The sequence below is a fragment of the Equus przewalskii genome, chromosome 15 (assembly GCF_037783145.1).
Source record: "Equus przewalskii isolate Varuska chromosome 15, EquPr2, whole genome shotgun sequence".
NCBI classification, from domain to species: Eukaryota; Metazoa; Chordata; class Mammalia; order Perissodactyla; family Equidae; genus Equus; species Equus przewalskii.
This window is the reverse complement of record NC_091845.1, coordinates 57,847,675-57,867,099: the sequence shown is the minus strand read 5'-3', so window position 1 is coordinate 57,867,099 and position 19,425 is coordinate 57,847,675. Positions and strand designations below refer to the sequence as shown.

The 19,425-nt window shown below is 38.2% G+C and overlaps 1 protein-coding gene across 17 annotated transcripts in view; it reads right to left on the bottom strand.

Annotated features, from left to right (window-relative positions):
- Window positions 1–19,425, bottom strand: part of NEK10 (NIMA related kinase 10) — a 217,163-nt gene that overhangs the window by 92,983 nt on the left and 104,755 nt on the right. For 2 of the 17 annotated variants that reach the window (XM_070577432.1, XM_070577431.1), the window contains exon 24: window positions 11,211–11,552. The exons of the other annotated variants lie outside the window; for them this stretch is intronic. In XM_070577432.1, the coding sequence (XP_070433533.1) occupies window positions 11,540–11,552 (13 nt within the window). In that variant the 3' untranslated portion in view covers window positions 11,211–11,539. Of the gene's footprint in view, window positions 1–11,210; window positions 11,553–19,425 lie in introns of those variants that run through there. 17 annotated transcript variants of the gene reach the window in all.

Below are 19,425 nucleotides of genomic sequence, written 5' to 3'. Positions count from 1 at the left end.
AACATCATTGTGGATGTTAGCAGTCCCTTAAAACTTTAGCCTCAGAGGCTCTGCAGCCTGGAATCACAGAAATATTCTCAGCTCACCGATGCTCGCTGCCCTTAAGCTCAAAAGATTTGATATCTAAACAGCTCTAAAATCGTTCTAAATACAAACATCTTACATAGAGAAAAGAGAATTAGATGACTTGTTCAAGAGCCATGGAATACTATATCATGCTACTGAAGGAAACTGGCCACACCCTTATTAGAGATTTCAGAGCCTGCCTGCTCCTAGGTTGCATCCAGGTTTTTCAGCTTTAGCCAATGGAAATTCAGGACACTCAGTTAAATTTGAATTACTAAAAAAATGCAAAATTTGGGACATATTTAAACTAAAAAAAGTGGAGTATTTGCAACATAAACTGAAAAATACTTTGTTGTTTATCTGAAATTCACATTTTGCTGGGCATCTTGTATTTTATCTGGCAATCCTAGCTGCAGCATTCTTTTCATGCTCTCCTTTGTCAGTGCTCAAGTCATCCCTCTTATAAAAAGGCATACCAAAAGCTATTGAAACATTAAATATGGTTTCCTGCATTTATTTTATAAAAATAATAATATCAGTGTACTTATAAGGGGCACTTGGGACATTTCTCTAAAAGCATTACGTTTCTCTCATGTTGCATGAAAACGAATTAATGTGTCTTAAACACACAGAAATCAATGATTAGAAAGTTCTTTTAAATATAAGCAGCGTCTTAAAGTACAAAACACATAGAAATATATGAAATGTTAAGTCCAGGCCCAACTTTTATAGCAATGAGCATATATTATCTGTAAACATTTTAGTTAAGTAATAACTAGACTGCACTATGATCATCAGAATAGCCTCACTACTTCCGTAGGTCAGTGTGGGCCATGAGTGGTTTCTAGATGCCAAACCTCCACCTTGGGTCACCTGCCTCCTATGGATTGGGCTTAGAGAGATGTACAATTCAGATTCCTAAATAACATTTTAGGAGCTAGAATGACAGGAGCGATAGATGACTCTTAAAACTAAAACTGACCCATTATTTCATTGATTAATGCAATACTTCTTCAAGCTAGGGAATATATATAAAATTCATGATAGAAAAAAGAATCCATTGACACCATTTTATGCAAACCAGGACCTGTGATTACCAGTGTGGCTGTCAATCTACCTTTAATTGATTTGTTGTTTTAACTGGAGAAAGCATAGTCAAGTTAGACTCAATTTTCATCTCCCCTCTAGGATCAGTAGACATAGCCCAGGTAGCACAATTGATTTCGGATCATTTTACACAACACTGCAATTTATTTAGAATCTGTTCATGAGATAATACATGTGTAAGTGCCATGAAAAATAGCAAGTGAGATACAAATGCAAAGTGGCATTATTATTATTATATAGAGAAACCTGGCACTTTTCATAGAGATTGTGACAATAGGTGGGTGAGGAAAGAAACAGGCAACATAATAGAAATGGTAGTGAAGGTGGGACTGTCATGCTGCTGAATTCTGAGGAGGTCTGAGTGGACAACCAAACAAACATTTGACCTTTGGCCTGTTCAAATCAAAGTCAAATAAGCCACGCCCTTTTACTACCCTCGGAGAAAAAATCTGGTAGTGGTAACAGGGGTGTCAGGCAGTCTCTTCCAGCATGTCCAGTGTGAGAAAAATATGTCTGATCACAAATCACTAGTGACAGTCTACTCTCACCCTGCTCCACCCATGTGAACCTCCCACCTGATCTTTGCTCTTAGTTCACAGCAACCCTTATCTAGCATGTTCCCTCCCATCATCTCCAAGCAATACCATCCTTTAACATGTAAATCAGGTTCTACCTATTGGGTGAAACCTTCTCTTACCAAGCCAGCAAACACTGATGGCCTGACACCAAATTCTAAAAGCACTACAGCCTGTATGCTTACCTAGTCATACTTCCACTTATTCAACAAATCCATATAAAGCACCTATGATGTGCCAGGCACTGTTGTAGGTGTTGGGACACAAAATGAACAAAACCCATGCCAAAATCTCTGGCCTTGTGGATTTTACATTCTACCATGGGAGACAACTAACATATAAGTAAATAAATAAAAGTTTATTAAGTGCTATGAATAAAATAGATGAATTTGGTTTTTTTTTTTTAAGATTTTATTTTTTTCCTTTTTCTCCCCAAAGCCCCCCGGTACATAGTTGTATATTCTTAGTTGTGGGTCCTTCTAGTTGTGGCATGTGGGATGCTGCCTCAGCGTGGCTCAATGAGCGGTGACATGTCCGCACCCAGGATTCGAACTGACAAAACACTGGGCTGTCTGCAGCAGAGCGCGAGAACCTAACCACTCGGCAACGCGGCCGGCCCCATGAATTTTTTTTTAAGTGTATTTTATGCGTTAGCCAATTAACTGTTCTGGGGCATCAAGCAGCTATTTGACCTCTGGAAGGTCTCAATTTTCTCATCTCTGTAAGATAGAGATTTATAAGATATATTCCTATTCTGGAATGCTGTATCCATCAGTTAAGGTTTAAAAACATCTTCATGAAAGATATATGGAGTTTTAAAACAAGGATTAAATTTGTTTTTCAGTATGGTCTAAACATTGAGGATAGAGTCAATATTATGTTCAAAATTAGATCACTTTTTACTCAAAAACAACTTTGTGAGTATATAAATGCTTTTAGATGTATTCCTTTGGTACACTGTTAAAGCCTGTTTTTTGTTTCAGATTTTTAAACAAAATAAGGGATTTTTATTCTAAAAGATAGCTAGCACATACTTCAAAGTCACTTTTAAGAAATCATTCTTTTTCATCGTAGATGCCTGAGACTCAATCCCCACTGTATTTCTTCATAAAATGCTGGGCAGATAGATCCTAAATCTGTAATCTTATGTAGCTGAAAAAGAAAAGAAATGCTTTCCTTTTTCATCTTTTAAACAGAAGTTCCATAACCCTGAATATATGAAAAACCTTTGGCGTGGCCTTTGGCAGCTTTCTCTTGATTGATTTTACTGTCTCCCTATTCCTGAGAAGTCAACCATTTACTAACCCCGAATGAAGAAAGCTATCAACAGAAAACACAGATTCAGTGTGATTTGAGGAGTACAATGAAGATTCTTTCACCCAAATATCTTCCCTGAGGCCAATGTTTGCATGTCACAATTAGCGATCTCTTCTTTTGTGTTAAACACTGTAGACTTTTCTGGGAAGTGGATAAGAAGAAAATGAGGAGGAGGGATTAAAATGAGGAATCCATGGCCAGAGGATGTTTGATAATGACAGTCTGATTGATCATCAACTAATTGACAATAGCCTGATATATCATGTCCAAGGCCACACAGAGCATCTTTAGAGTAATTTCCCTAAAATTAGAGTGTGGAATTAAAAAAAAAAGAGTATAGAAATGAAGAAGGAAGAGATTTCAGAGAGCAAGGGAGGAGCAATTTTATGTCACATTTTATTACAACTGCTCCTTGCTATCTGTAACTCTGAAGTGACAAGAAACTGTTTTCCTTGGTACTTTGTTTTGCTGACATTCCGGTTTGCCATAATGGGTTCTCTCTCTACTAACCTGACTAAAACCTAAGGTTTTAAACAAAAACAATTGTCCAATGTACGATTCAGGGTAAAAGTTAAGAGATGGTGGTCCCTTTTCACTACCATTTTTTGTCATTAGTTCCTCAGAGTCCACTCTGACTTCTAGCAACCCTGTGTACAGCAGAGCAGAACCCTGCCCAGTCTTTTTGTGCCATCCCCTCACCTTCTAGCTCTGTATCAGACGATGTTCTGCCGCTATTTATAGGGTTTTCATGGCCAATTTTTTCAGAAGTGGGTGGCCAGTTCCTTTTTCCTAGTGTATCTTATTCTGGAAGCTCCAGTGAAACCTGTCCACCATGGGTGACCCTGCTAGTATTTGAAATATTCGTGGCATAGCTTTCAGCATCCCAGCAACACACAGCTGCCACAGTATGACAACCGACAGATAGATAGTGGGATTCTCTGACCAGGAACAAACCCAGTCCATGGCAGTCAGAGCGCTGGATCTTAACCACTAGACCATGACAGCTGGCACTACCATTTCACCCACACTAAATTGCTAACTTCTCTCCTCCTCTAAGGAAGAAGCTACATGGTCTACCTCAACTTTTCTCTTATTCAAGTCACTGAAATGAAAGGCAGGCAGCTTTTACTGTCTTTACAAGAATCATCCTTGAAAATTTCCATATTCCCAATGCCTAATACCACTGAAATTAATTTTAACAATCTAAACACTTACAAAAATAATCCCTTCTTCTCTCTTTAAGCATAATAATTACAGATTTTCAAAGGAGAAAGAAATAAAGCACTTTATTCAGTACCAAATTTGTTATGTTTCATTTAGAAATTAACTGTTGTCTGTGTCTTCCATGGGATGCTAGCTCTGTATGAAGAGAATAATCAATTTAGCAACAAATCCGGGGTGGCTGAATGGATTGACATCTTGATACTCTGGGTCTGTGGAAAATTTGCTGTCTTCTTTGTGCTTTAATTTCCTTTCCCATACAACAGGAAAATGACTTGACCAGTGTGTCATGAGGATTGCCAAATGCAACATGTTTTTTAAATATAAGGCATAGCACACTGTATTTACTCAAATAATTTCTACTCTTCCCCTTTCCTCACATGTTGGCAGTTTAAATGGGAGACAGCACAAAATAGAAACAGAAAAAGCAAAATAAAGATTGTCCTTTAATTTGTTTTCCACATTTAGAGATTGTCACCTTAATTTATTGTACCAACACTAAAAAGCTCAATGGTTTTACATTGATAACAAGATCTCTTTAAAATTGTCTTCTCCTTTCTGAAATTTATGAAAATTATAAACTAACAAGCTTTGTGAATGGATTCATTGTCTGAGAAAGAAAAGAAACAGGTTATACCCAAGAAGAAAGTCCTCAGTAGTCAATGAAAAGATAAAGAATTCCAGACAGGGTCATTACAAATTCAATACAACAAGAAAAAAATAAGTGACTGAGGGCCAAAACAAACATAAAAATTCACAGTACTAATATAAAATAAAGGAAACATTTGAAACAAGCAAAAAAAAGTATTTAGTACAATGATAGCCGTTTGTCACTGATGAAAGATACAAGTGAAAATAAAGATTCATGAACCTTAACATATTTACACTAAACTGCGTAAAAACAAACAAAGTAGAAACTGTTATAAGTACAAAGGACACTATCATGGACTGAATGTTCATGTCCCCCCAAAATTCGTATGTTGCAACCCTAACCTCCAATGTGATTGTATTAAAAGGCGGGGCCTTTGGGAGGTGATATGGTCGGGAAGTCAGAGCCATCATGAATGGCATTAGTGTCTCTATAATAGAAATCCCAGAGAGCTCTCTTGCCCCTTTGAACATGTGAGGACACAGTGAGAAGATGGCCATCTGTGAATCAGGAAGCAGGCTCTCACCAGACACTGAATCTACCAGTGCCTTGATCTTGGACTTCCTAGCCTCCAGAACTGTAAGAAATAAATTTCCGTGATTTATAAGCCACCCAGTCTATAGTATTTTGTTATAATAAGCCTGAACTGACTAAGACAACCACTAAATCTAAAAAAAAACACACAATAGCAGTGGAAGATTTTTACACACCAATTTATCATTGATATAAATAAGGATATAGAAGATCTGAAAAATTTGTCAATAAATGCAGTTGGATAAGCATATATTGAGCTCTGTGGCCTAAAAACAAAACACATTCTCTTCAAAGAACCTATCAAACTTGCATAAACTACACATCATATGTAGCAGACTATTATTTTGTTAACTTGCAAAGAAAGCACTTTTACTGGTACACATGCCCTTGTATGCTCTCTTCTTATGTTATTTCTCAGCTTGGCCATATTACTGGCTTTTGCCAATGAGACATTAGCAAGTGTGATGCTAACAGATACTTGGTAAGTGCTTGTACATGAAGGCTATATTTTTGGAACTCTGACCCTTGAGACACTCCCTCTCAGATCCCAACCACCATACTGCAGGAAACAAAGCCCAATCTAGCCATATAAAGAGAACACATGGAAGTAAACGAAGGATCCAGCCAATAGCCCCAGGTGAGCTCCCAGCCAATAGGCAGCACCAACCATCCTTGGAAGAGATTCCTCCCACGCTAGTTGAGCTGCCCAGCAGATTCTGAACAGAGTGAAGATAAGTTATCCTCGCCAAGCCCTGTCTAAATTGCAGAGCAAATAATTTGAGCAAATAATTATTGTTGTGTTAATCCAGTAATTTTGAGGTGAATGATTATTTGAATCAGGGTACAAAGAATTTCTTAATTTATTCTGAAAAACTGTAATTGTATCACATGTACTCTATGACTTAAGAAAATCAAATAAAAATAAGCTTTGAACAAAGAAAAAACTCCAAAACTTTGAACTATGAAAAATTACTTTATAATTTACTTAAAAGTGAAAGAAAACAAAATTTTAAAAACAAATGATTTAGAAAATAAAGACAATGAGAATTACACATATAAAAACTAAAGAAATCAATAAACTTAAAAGGATTGAAATCATACAAAGTATGTTCTCCAACCACAGTGGAATGAAATTTGCTATCATTAACAGGAGGAAGTTTGGGGAATTCATAAATCTGTGAGAATTAAACAACACAATCCCAAATAACCAATGGATTAAGGAAGGAATTAAAAAGGCAACTACAAAATACTTTGAGATGAATGGAAACAAAAACACTACATAGGAAAACTTATGGGATGTCCCTAAAGCAGTGCTTACAGGGAAATTTATAGCTGTAAATGCCTACATTAAAAAAGAAGAAAGATCTTAAACATATCACCCAACCTTTCACCTTAAGGAACTAGAAAAAGAAAAGCAAACTTAAACCCAAAGCAAGCAGAAGGTAAGAATTAATAACGATTAGCAAGGAAATAAATGAAATAGAGAAGACAAAAACAGAGAAAAGCAATGAAAACAAAATATGGCTCTTTTGAAAATCAACAAAATTGAAAACCTTAGCTCGATTGACCAAGAAAAAAGGAGAGAGAGAGAGAAGACTCAAATTACTAAAATCAGGAATGAAAGAGGGAGCACTAATATCAACTTTACAGAAGTAAAAAGGATTTTAAGAGAGTACTATGAACAATTGTATGCTACCAAATTACATGACCTAGATGAAATGGACAAATTACTAGAAATATATAAACTACCAAGACTGACTGAAAAAGAAAAAGAAAATCTGAATGCAACTGTAACAAGAGACTGAATCAGTAATCAAACAACTTCCCTTGAACAAAAGCCCTGGACTAGATGGCTTCACTGGCAAATTCCACCAAAGTTTAAAGAAGAACTAACACTAATCCTTCACAAACTGTTCCAAGAAACAGAAGAGGAAGGAACGCTTTGTAACTCATTCTATGAGGCCAGTCTTACCAGGATACTGGAGCCAGCAAAGATATAACAAGAACGGAAAATTACAGACCAATATCCCTTATGAATAGAGACACAAAAATCCTCAAGAAAATACTAGCAAACTGAATCTAGCAACACATAAAAAGGATTATATACCATGACCGAGTAGGATTCATCCCAGGAATTCAAGGTTGATTCAAAATATGAAAATCAATCAACGTAATACACCACATTAACAGAATGAAGGAAATCATCTCAATAGGTGCAGAAGGAGCATTTGACAAAAATCCAACTCTCCTTCATGATAAAAGCACTCAACAGACTAGGAGTAGAAAGGAAGTTCCTCAACCAAATAAAAGGTGTCTGCACAATTCTTAAGCAACATCATACTTAATGATAAAAGACTGAAGGTGTCCCCCCATGAGGGTAAATAATACAAATTAAACAAAAAAACTGAATTTTCCCTGACGCAAAAGGGAAAGAGACTTTCCAATACCCTTGCCCCCTTGCCCACTTTTCCTAGTGCGTTTCTTAGAAAACCTGTAATTGTGAATCCTTTCTCTGCCCCTTTAAGATATATGTAAATCTTTTTAAAACCTAAATAAGCCTCTAGTCAGTTTTACACGCCAGGAATCTTTCTTAAGGACCTGGGAGTCATCTCTTTGAGATGTAATTAGTGAGGAAGACAGCACCCCTACCGTCCAGTTTCTGTGCGAGCGTAGGAGCCTAACTTCAGCTGTACCTGGCTCCGAGTTACAAACCTACCTCCTGTCATAAAGATATAGAATTTTTTCTTTTAGATAAAGGCAATTAGCAAACACAGGTGGCTACTCAAATTACTAGGTGAATTTAGGATGAACTACGTGTGACAAGTGGTGCTGTCAAGTCCTCTTACTTGAAAACTAGTTATCATTTATTTTGAGAACATGTATGTAAAGGGTTGCATCTGCTTATCTATATAAAAGGATGAAATTTCTATCTTTGCATTTCTTTCTTTGTATCTTTCCATCTTGTTAGTGGATTTCCTGTGATATGGATCGCAATCTGGTTTAATGCTTATTCAGTAATAAAACTGTTTCTCTTCTACTTTTGTGGAGAGTTCGTCTAGGTTGGCAGGAGATTTTGTTCTTAATTTATATTTCCCTACCATCTCCTAAGATCAGGAATAAGAAAAGATTGTCTGTTCTCACCATTTCTATTTAACATTGTACTGAAGTGTATAGTCAGTGTAAATAAGAAAGAAAAAGGCATTTGTATTGAAAAAAAAAGAGGAGAAACTATTTCCATTCATGGATAACATGACCTTGTATATAGAAAATTCTAAAAAATCCACAAAAACAATTACAGCTAATATGCAAGTTTAGCAAGGTTAGAGGATATAAAATCAATACACAAAACCCAATTATATTTCTATGCACTAGCAATGAACAATCCAACATTAAATTAAGAAAACAATTTCATTTAAAATAGCATCAAGAAAGAATAAAATAGTTAGGAATAAATTCAGCAAAAGACATCTACTACTTGCACACTGTAAACTACAAAACATTATTGAGAGGAAAAAGACCTAAATGAATGGAGAGGCATCTTGTGTCCAAAGACTGGAAGACTTCATATTGTTAAGATAGCTGGGTGAGTTTCCTCTCATTGCTGTAACAAATTGCAACAAACTTAGTGGCATAAAAAATAAATTTATTATCTTACAGTTCTGGATGGTACTAAAATGGTTCTTGCTGTGCTAAAATCAAAGCTTTAGTAGGACTTCATTTTTTCTGAAGGCTCTTGGGGAAAATCCATTTCCTTTCCTTGCATTTTCAAGCATGTACAGACTGCCCACATTCCTCGACTTATGGCCCCTTCTATTTTCAAACGAGCAATGGCCAGTCGAGTCTTTGTCAAAGCACATCACTCTGATACTCTTCTGCTTCCCTCTTCTGTATTTAAAGGCACTTGTCATTACATTGGAATCAGTAACCTCAAATCCATCTGCTACCTTAATTCTCCTTTACCTTGTAACGTAATGTACTCACAGGTCCCAGGGATTATATTAGGACTGTAGATATCTTGGGGATGGGGGATCACTTTTCTGCCTATCACAAAGGGAACATTCCCCAAATTGATCTACAGATTAAACGCAGCTGGGTTTTTTTCACAGCAATTGACAAGGTCATCCTAAAATTCACATAGAAACACATGGGACACAGACTAGCCAAAACAATCTTGAAAAATAAGAATGAAATTGGAAGACTCATGCTTCCTGATTTCAAAACTTTCTGCAAAGCTACAGTAACTAAGACTACGTGGGATGGACATAAGAGTAGGCATATAGATCAATGAAACAGAATTGAGAGTTCATAAATAAATCCTTATATTTATGGTCAATTGATTTTTAACAATGATACCAAGATAATTCAGTGGAGAAGAATAGTCTTTTCAACAAATGGTGCTGGACAACTGGATATCCACACGTAAAAGAATGAACTTGACACCATGCACAAAAATTAACTCTAAATGGATCATAGATCTAAACATAAGAATTAATAAAAACTCATAGAAGAAAATATAGGTGTAAGCCTTTGTGACCTTGGATTTGGCAATGATTTACTAGACATAATGCTTAAGAATAGCAGCCAAATTAATAAGTTGGATTTCATCAAAATTAAAAACTTTTGTGTCTTAAAGAACACTATCAGAAAGTGAGAAATGAATCTACAGAATTGGAGAAAATGTTTGCAAATCACATATCTGATAAGAGCCTGGTATCCAGAACAAATTAAGGACCTCTTACAACTCAATCCTTTGCGTGGTCACTCAGGCCTCACCACAGGCAGTTACAAGGCTTTGCCCAGCAGACCTCAAGGGGGAAAGCTGTCCTCTCCACATGAGACTTGGTGCACTGCCTGGAGGGAGCTGCAGTCAAGAACTCAGCCCCCACTCCCCAACCCCAATCAGCCATGTTCATAGGCATAGGTGCATTCCTAGCCCAGGCACCTCCATTCAGAGGCCTCCTTACCAAAGGACTTAGCTGAGGCACTTTCCAGGAGCCTCAGCTGAGAGCACCTTATGAGGGAACTGGGCTGAGGCAGGGCTTTCAGCTGCTGGCAAGATTTCTGCATACTGTTAATGAACAGTTCCACACACTGTAAATGTATAAAAACAGAGGCAGGAAGAATATACACCAACTCAGGGTGGTGGTTCCTTCTGGGGAGAAAGGGGAAATAGAAGGGGGAGAGGCCTTCAATTGAATCCATAACATTGTTTCTTTTTTTAAAAATTCTTAAAGTAAATGTAATAAATATTAAAACCAAGTGCGCATAAATGGATATTTGGTAACTTATGAAATATTTCATAATAAAAAAATAAAAAATATTGAAACAATGGTTAGCACTAGGTGGTAGAATTACACGTGATTCTAATTTCTTTCTTGATTCATTTAACTATTTTTCAAATTCTTCCAAATGACAGAAATTTCTTTTTTAATGATAACAAACAATACATGTGTTTTTTAAAAAGGTATCACTACCAGTAAATTTACTTAAGAAGATAGCTTTAAAAAATGAAACAGTATTAAAATCTCATCCTGGTGTAAAAACCTCCACAGGTATTTTTAATAGTTCAGGGCTGAGAAATGTCTGTTTTTTTTTAATGCAGCCAAAATTTAAAAGCTGAAATTTATACATATCCAAATTATAAGTGCCAGTCGGGAGCTGAAACAGAAATAATTACAGCTATAACAGTTATTCCTGTCAATTAAGGTCCTTTTGAAAACACAACCTTACATAAACCAGGATTATCCGAAATTATTTATTCAAGCTAGAGCTGTATCTAATGATTAATAGACTTTTTTTTAGAAGTGGAACACGTAATTCAATGGCTTTCAAAGATTTTTCTAGAACTCTCTCCATATTAAACAATGTGCAAAAGCCCAATGTATAGAAGAGGTCAAAACAAAGGCACTTTGAGCCAGCCCCGATGTTCTGGTGGTTAAAGTTTGGTGCACTCTGCTCTGCCAGTTCAGCTTCAGCTCCTGGGTATGGACCTACACCACTAATCTGTCAGCAGCCATGGGATGGCAGCGGCTCACATAGAACTAGAAGGACCTACAATTAGTATATGCAACTATGTACTGGGGCTGTGGGAAGGAAAAAAACAGAGAAGATTGTCAACAGATGTTAGCTCAGGGTGAATCCTTCCCAGCAAACAAACAAACCAACAAACAAAGCCACTTTGTCTAAAGTAGGGGGCTGAGTTCTGAGTCCTCTCTTGCTCCACAGATTATGCCCTCTGTCACCCCTTTAACCTCTCTCTCCATTAATGGCTCTTTCCCCTCTGAACACAAACATCCTCAAGTCTCCTAGTTTCTAACTACCACCCCCACTCTCATGTTCTTTCACAGTAGTTTTCTCTACTGGTTGGTGTCATTGTTCTACCTACCATTGCTTGTTGCCCCTGCTGTAGTCTTGCCTCAATCCTTACCAGTGCCCTGAAACCACTCTTGGTAATCATTGCCTACCTGAAAATCCAAAAGATATTCTTCAGTCTTTTCCATTGAGTCATGAAATCACCCTATGAAAATGGCAGCTTTCAATACTTAGCCTTTCCACAGTACTGTATTCTGTTGACTTTGGAAAAGCACTGTGCTTTTCCTCAGAAACTTTCTCATGTCTTATCTAACCTTATTTTCTCTTGGCTTTCATTCTACTTCCTCTCTGCCTACTCCTTCCAAGTCTCCCCCAAAGCTTCCTCTCTCTGTGTCTGTCCCTTAACTCTTGTGGCTCCTCCAGGTCTTGCTCAGCACTTGTCTATTTCACTGCCATTTCCACCCAGACACTGATGACTGTGTCTCCTCACCAACTGGGAACTCTCTCCTGAGGCTCCCAGAATATATTTGGGTTGCTTATTGGACATGACAGCCTAACTGCCTCAAAAGTAACTCAAACTCAACATACTCAAAACTAAATTAATTATTTCCCCTTCTTTGCAAATCCTTCCCTATGAATTCCCTAAGCACTTAGATGCTGCTGTGGGTTGAACTGTGTGCCCAAAAAGATATGTTGAAGTCCTAACTTCTGGTACCTGTAAATGTGGCCTTATTTGGAACTAGGGTCTTTGCAGACGTAATCAAGTTTTAAGATGACGTCATACTCGATTAGGGTAGGCCCTAATCCAATATGACTGGTGTCCTTATAAGAAGGGAAAACACAGACACAGACATAGACACACATGGAAAATGTAATATGATAATGGAGCTAGAGATTGGAGTGATGCATCTAAAAGTATGCCCATTGCCAGATCTGTCCTGTCCCACCTGCCTCCCGGGCCCTCATGAGCTTGTTCAATAGAGAGCCCCATTTCCTAACACTGATAGCTGTCTGGCTTCCTAGGGTGAGGACTGGCCTCCATCATGGTTTCCCTCATGGTAGCCTTGGTGAGAGCTACAGCAACTTCTGCACCCAGCCTTCAGCCAACTGCTCTATGGGAAACTCTGGCTACACACACCTGCTTTCACAGCACTCCCAGTGGGGTTGAGGAACACAACCCAGAAGCATAGGGAAGTTAAGGCCTATGGACTAACTTTGACCACTGAGAGACAAGAGAGGAATTCTTCTCCCTTCTTGACCCCAGTGGACCATTCTAATGCACAGAGATTCCTAAAGATCTGTCCAGAGATATCCCACATGACCAAGTAACTGGCAGTTTCCTAAGTGAAGCTGTGGCCAGCTTGGTAACACACCACATAATATTCATGGTCCTTCCTTCTCTTCCTGGTTTCTTGTTTTCCATTACTCTCAAAGCCCTGAGATTACTACCTCCCATCCCCAATAAAGACTCAACCTTTAAGTTCCATTTTCTATGGAATCCAGGCTAAGACAGCAAGTTGTTTAAATACCATTTTTCCCCCCTAAAAGAAGAGATAATGATGGTCCTTCTCATTGGACCACTGAAAGTATTATATGAGACAATGCCTAAAATAGTTAGTATTTAGAAAATGTTACTTGTTCTGTTAATAATACATACATGAAAATCCATCACCATTTTTGCATTCCTCCCCCTCTTTGGTGGAGGAAGAAGGAATTGGAGAATGTGTATGTACCTAATGTGCCTCTTTTCTTTAATCTTTACTGTACTCATTAGAAACCCTTACTACTGCACCTCGTGCTATAGAGGCATGAAGCTCATTTATGCAGGAAAGACACCAATAAAGGCCATTAGCAGGCTTACAGAGTCTCTGAGACACCCAAGAGTCAAGCTTGGGGGCTGTACAGTGAGGAATAATGCCCCCGGAACTTCTCGCACCATTGACACTGGACAATAGATACCAGGATACCAACACCACCATCTTCTACCACCACCAACTTTGTCGTTCTTCCAAATGGACTCTGCCTAACACACATGCTCTCCTATTTCTCGCTTACAAACCCAAGTCTTGCTGAGGTTACCTGAATGATAGAGTCTAAACCACATGGTGTGCTATAGCTGCAAGGGAGGTTATGAAAACACACTTTTATTCTGACTTGCTTAAGGAGAGGATATTCATAAAGCGGGAAATCCCCCAAAATATCGGAAATGTGTTCATAAGGTCATCTGGACAGCCAGAAAATATGACAAATGTCCATTGTATATCTGTTTGAGAAACTGTCCCAAACCAAATAAAATATGACTCCAAATAAAAAAGAAAGACAGAAGAGAAAGTGAGAGTAGGGAAACAATCTACCTACTGAGGAATTCTTGCCAAGGACATCTTGTGCCCAGGTAGTCTGTGCCTGGGGGTGAGCACTAGCTATTTCGTGAGTTGACCCAACAGCTGCTGCTGGGGTCACGGTAACAATTTGGGATGCCCTAGACAAAGTGGGCTAAATGCTTTTTAATGCTTTCTGGGTCACCTCTTTCTAGTCCTCAGCCAACTCAACGGAGTAATTAAAACTCAAAGTGAACAGAAGCAAATTCCAGTTGGGCTCAATGTTATTCACCAACCATTAGTTACAAATCTTAGAAGAGATCAATACCTGGCCAATAAGCATCTGCAATATCAAGATGATAGGATTTTTATTCTTACAAGAAAAGATGTATGAAAAGACGGAAATGAAAATACTTGAAGAAAGAAAACAAATCACTTGTATCAAGTGTATCCATCCATCACACTACCAATTAATCTTACTAGAAAACATAGACTCCTAGAATTATGGGTTATTTCCTCTTCTATGCTACATATATATACAATAAGTCACTAAGGTTTTTAAATATTTCTTTTGAAATTTATATCCTACCTCCTCCGCTTTTCTTAAGACTTTTTTTTAAGAGCAGTTTTAGGTTTACAACAAAATTGAGAGGAAGGTATCGGGATTTCTCATATGGCTCCTTCTCCCATATCCTCTTTCTTTTTTATTCTCATTAACAGCAGGTCCAAATAGCCCACACCTGGATTATTACAAATGCCGTCCTCTCTTAAGTGCTTTCATTCATTCATTCACTGAACAAGTATTTACTGAACACCTACCATATGCCAAGTCCTCTCTTTCAGAGAGTTTTGCTATAAAAGTACAGAGAAGAGCCAGTCCTGATGGCCTAGTGGTTAAAGTTCGGTGCTCTCACCACTTCAGTGGCCTGAGTTCATTTCCCAGTTGTGGAAGCACACCACCCATCTTTCAGTTGCATGCTGTGGTGGTTGCTCACATAGAGGAACTAGAAGGACTTACAAATAGGATACACAACCATGCACTGGAGCTTTGAGGAGAAAAAACAGAGAGAGAAAGAGAAAAAAAGGACAGAGAAAAGGGGGTCAGTAGTTGGAAGAGAAAGAGAAGAGTAACTATTTGTTTGCTTGTTTTTTTAAGATGGGAACAAGGACAGTATGCTAATAAATTGTTGGAATGAGCCAGTGGAGGTGGAGAAATTAATGATGCAGAATTGAGAGGAGAGAATAGCTGGAGTGGTGCCCTGGAGGAAGCTGAGACACAGAGGGAGGGTGGCCTTCTCTAGGACTGTGGAAGCAGAGTCACATGAGAGCAGGACCACTACAGGGAGGCAGGAACGGGTAGGTGGGAAGACACAGAAGCACAGCCTATGGAAGTTCTCTTCTGCGAGCTCCTACTTTCTCAGTGAAGTAGGGAGCAAGGTCCTCAGTGTAAAGGTTGAAGTTGAAAGTCCTCCCTCCATTAATCCAAACCTTACTCATAGCCAAATGAGGACGGCCTCCTCACAAGGCCTCCCCACACACTGACTTCCCGTTTCACTAATCGCTTGCAGCTGCTTCAACTACTTGTGTCCTTCACCAGGTTTGCTCTGCTATTCTCCGTCAACATAGCAGCAGAGGGGGTTCAAGATAAATACTTGATTCCATCAAAACACATTATTTGCCATTAATTCATTAGTACAAAACTTGAAAATATATATCACTAGATAGGTGATACCCAGACCCCAGGAAAAATAATTTTACTTACATGACCAGAGCATATACAGAAAATAATGAACATCTTTTGTTAATTGCATACGAACAGAATAGGAGGAAAGGTCCTGTTAAGCAGAGAAGTGCCACAGGCTTGGCTGCTCTGCCAGTGGCCCTTGGACACTCTTGAATGTAGAACAGTGTGGCAGACAATCTGGTCAAAAACTACTTGGTCAAAAAGAATTCGAGTTAAGACCGATCTACCTGAAACTCTGATGCTGAAACATATAAAGGCATAAGAACTTCTCTCTATTCTTATTTTAATGGTTAAGAAGAAATTCTGGTGAAAATGAAAATTTCTTTGAGACAATAAGAAACTGGTTACCAGTGAATATTCCCTGTCATTGGATTTTCCACATATTGATAATCATTTTGCTATAAAAAAAACTTTTTTGACTTGTTATTTCTAACTGATTTTTAGCCAATTATACATGCCCTGTGTTGTATGAATTAAGGAGATGCTGGAAATTTAATTTGGATGTCTTAAAAAAGGAGACCGGAGGAATAAATTATGACTTATCCAGATAATAGAACACAATACAGATATTAAAACTGAAGATACAGAAAAGTATTCATCAATACCAGTGTGTGTATGTATGTGTGTGTGTGTGTGTGTGTGTGTTTACATAGGAAAGGATTTGAAATTGGGACACCAAATCATTTTCTGTGAGCTTTTCCCCTCTCTGAGGTGGTAGGATTCTGCGTGCTCTTAAAGGGAATTTTTTCTTTATTTTCTGCAAGGAGAATATGCTACTTTTGTGATAAAGAAACAATAGAAGAAACTTTAATTGACAAGTTTTGAGCTTTTTGGGGATTGGGGGTTTTGTTGCTTTTTGTTTTGTTTATCCTTCTCATCCTTTAATTTCAAATTCACTTTTAGTTCATGATGCCTGCCAGATTTGACAATATTTTCAGATAATTCTTTTTTTTAATAGGATCATAATATACATACTATTGGTAACCTAGCTTTTTACTTAAAAATATATCGTGGATATGCTTCTTGGTCAACAAATACATTACTATAGTAGCACTTACCGTTATTTACCTAACCAACCAAACCAGCCCTCATTTCGCTGTACAATAGCCACAATAGCTGCAAATGAACCACGTAATAAAATATCAAGTACACAGGGGAAAAAAAGAAAAAAATCAATATAAGTAAAAATGTACGTGTGTCCAAAAACAATGTAAAAATTTCTGGAAATTAACAATAGATTCTAAAAATCAGTGATGAGAAACTTATAGTAATTTCATCACTTTGATTACATTGTCACCACAAAGAATTTGCTTTCAATCAAATTCTTTCTAAATTGCCTGAAGTCCAGCTGCATAGGGAAGCTCCGGGATTCGCGGTGAGGGTAATCACGGGGAAGGAGGCAGGCAAGGGAAGGCAGACTGGAAAATCTCCGGGGGACATTTGAAATTTTAACTTGCTTCTTCAGTCCTGAAGTATATCAGCCCTTATATGAGAAAATACGTATATCTGAATGAAAAATGCAGCACTGAATTGCATTTTTAAAAAGGAACTTGAATTCCCATTCATCAGATGAATTCATGTGACTTTCCTAAAACGTGGGAAGGTTTTGTATAAACAGATCTTTTTGTGGAATACCTAGGAATCTGAATGAAAGGGTTAGAACTATGAAGAAAGAGGAAAGAAATTTAGAAGAAAAGACTTAAAAGAATCTTTCACTACATGGAGAATTATTAAATGGTGGATAGCGACTGACTGCTTTGCTCAGTCACTAAAATCCAAAAAGAATTTCAAGTCTAATTTCAATTAGACATAAGAAGAGTTTTGGTTTTTTGGCTTTCTGGCTATAGAAATTGCCATGGGCCCAAAACAATGAAAAGAATTTATAAATCTCCTTCCCTGGAGACATTTTCCCCTTTAAGCTGTCATGAAGATGGTGAAAAATGAGCAGATAAGCACTTGTTAGGTCTTAGCTTCAAGAAAGGACATGGATTAGATGTTCTTTTTCAGGTTTCTCGAATCCTACTGCTTTACGGTCTCTTTTAAGAGGACGTAATGAGAACCAATTAACTGTAACTACAGTGAGGAGTCTGGGCAATTAAACAAATGGATTACATTCACCCAATGATTACACCATCAAATGATTATCAGGCACTGCCTACTTTGAGTCACAAACACAAATTAAATCCAGATCCAATAGCCCTGAAATTTCTCATTGTACATCAACTGTCATTTGCTTGTTTCTAATACGATTTGAAAAAGAAATAGCTGGCATATAAGTTAGCATCACACATTTTGTATTTTTATTCAAGCTAAGTATTCCCAGCTTTTAAAATTTAAGTACATAACTAAACAAAGTAATTATGGTGATTTCACAAAGAAGGATAAAGCAGTCTCTTAATTATAGTATATAATTATACAAATGTCTTTCTCTAATTATAAAGTCACATAAAAATGTGTAGTCTTGCTCCTTAACAAAAGACTGATTTTTTAAAAAGCAGTCAAGCAGCTTGCAGGTAAACTTTTGACAATCTTTATGCAAGCTAGTAGACACTCTCACGGGGTAAAGATCCCTACCTGCTTCTGATTTACAGTTAATACTATCACATCTACTGTTAAATGATCATTACATCATCAGCCTCATATTGCCATCTTATTTGCAAAGTCAGTGCAGGCAGTGGCAGCCCAGAACCACAGGGAGGCAGAAAGTCTCTTTGGGTGAAACTGAAAAAAATTCTCAACTCCATCTAACTATGAGGAAAATCTAAAAACAGCTGTCACGGACTTCTTTAGTGACTTCCAACTATCAACAGAGAAGAATATGTCCAGAAGAACTTGAGAGAAATTTAGATTTGTTGAGAGAACAGAAGAGGATCAGACGTACATCTTCTGCCTGGCTTGCACACTTTGCGGTCATGCTGCAAGTGTCTGTAATGCACCCGTCAGAGCTTTGTCCCTGGTAAGTCGAAGCAGACGTTGTACGTGCCCTGCCCGCATCCCCTCACCCTTATGTCTTGAAAGTACCCTGGCTTGAATTCCAACCGTTTGCACATTTGTCTGAGGATTTTTTTTAACCCCCTGGGCCTTCTCTGCCTGCACATGACAGGCCTGAAGTGTCAGGGAATTCCTCCACCCCAGTGATGGGGAAGAGCTGATGTATAACCATCCCACGTTCTCCTTTTGGGTGAGATCTTTGAGTCATCTGTTTGAACTGGCTCCTGCAGGTTTGAGCTCCGGGAGCCCACAATGGTAACTCGCCCCAAGAAATTCTTTGTCTGCTGCCTTCCCTTCCCTGTCTCACCTCCCCACTGCCCTACCCTTGTTTCCTTGGATCCCCTCCAGAATAAACCACTTGTACTTGAATCTTTGCCTCAGGGTGAGCTTTTAGGGCAACCCAACCTAAGAGACAAGTGAAAGAAACCCAGCAAGGATGGACCAACAGAGGAATTTATTGACAGGCTTCTGTACGTGCAGGGGGTGCCAAGCGGCAGCTGGGTCTTGGGGAAAATGGAATCGAGGGGCTGGACATTGCCAGAGCGCTCTCTCTCTCTCATTCTCCCCGAGCGTTGGCCTCATTTTCTCAGA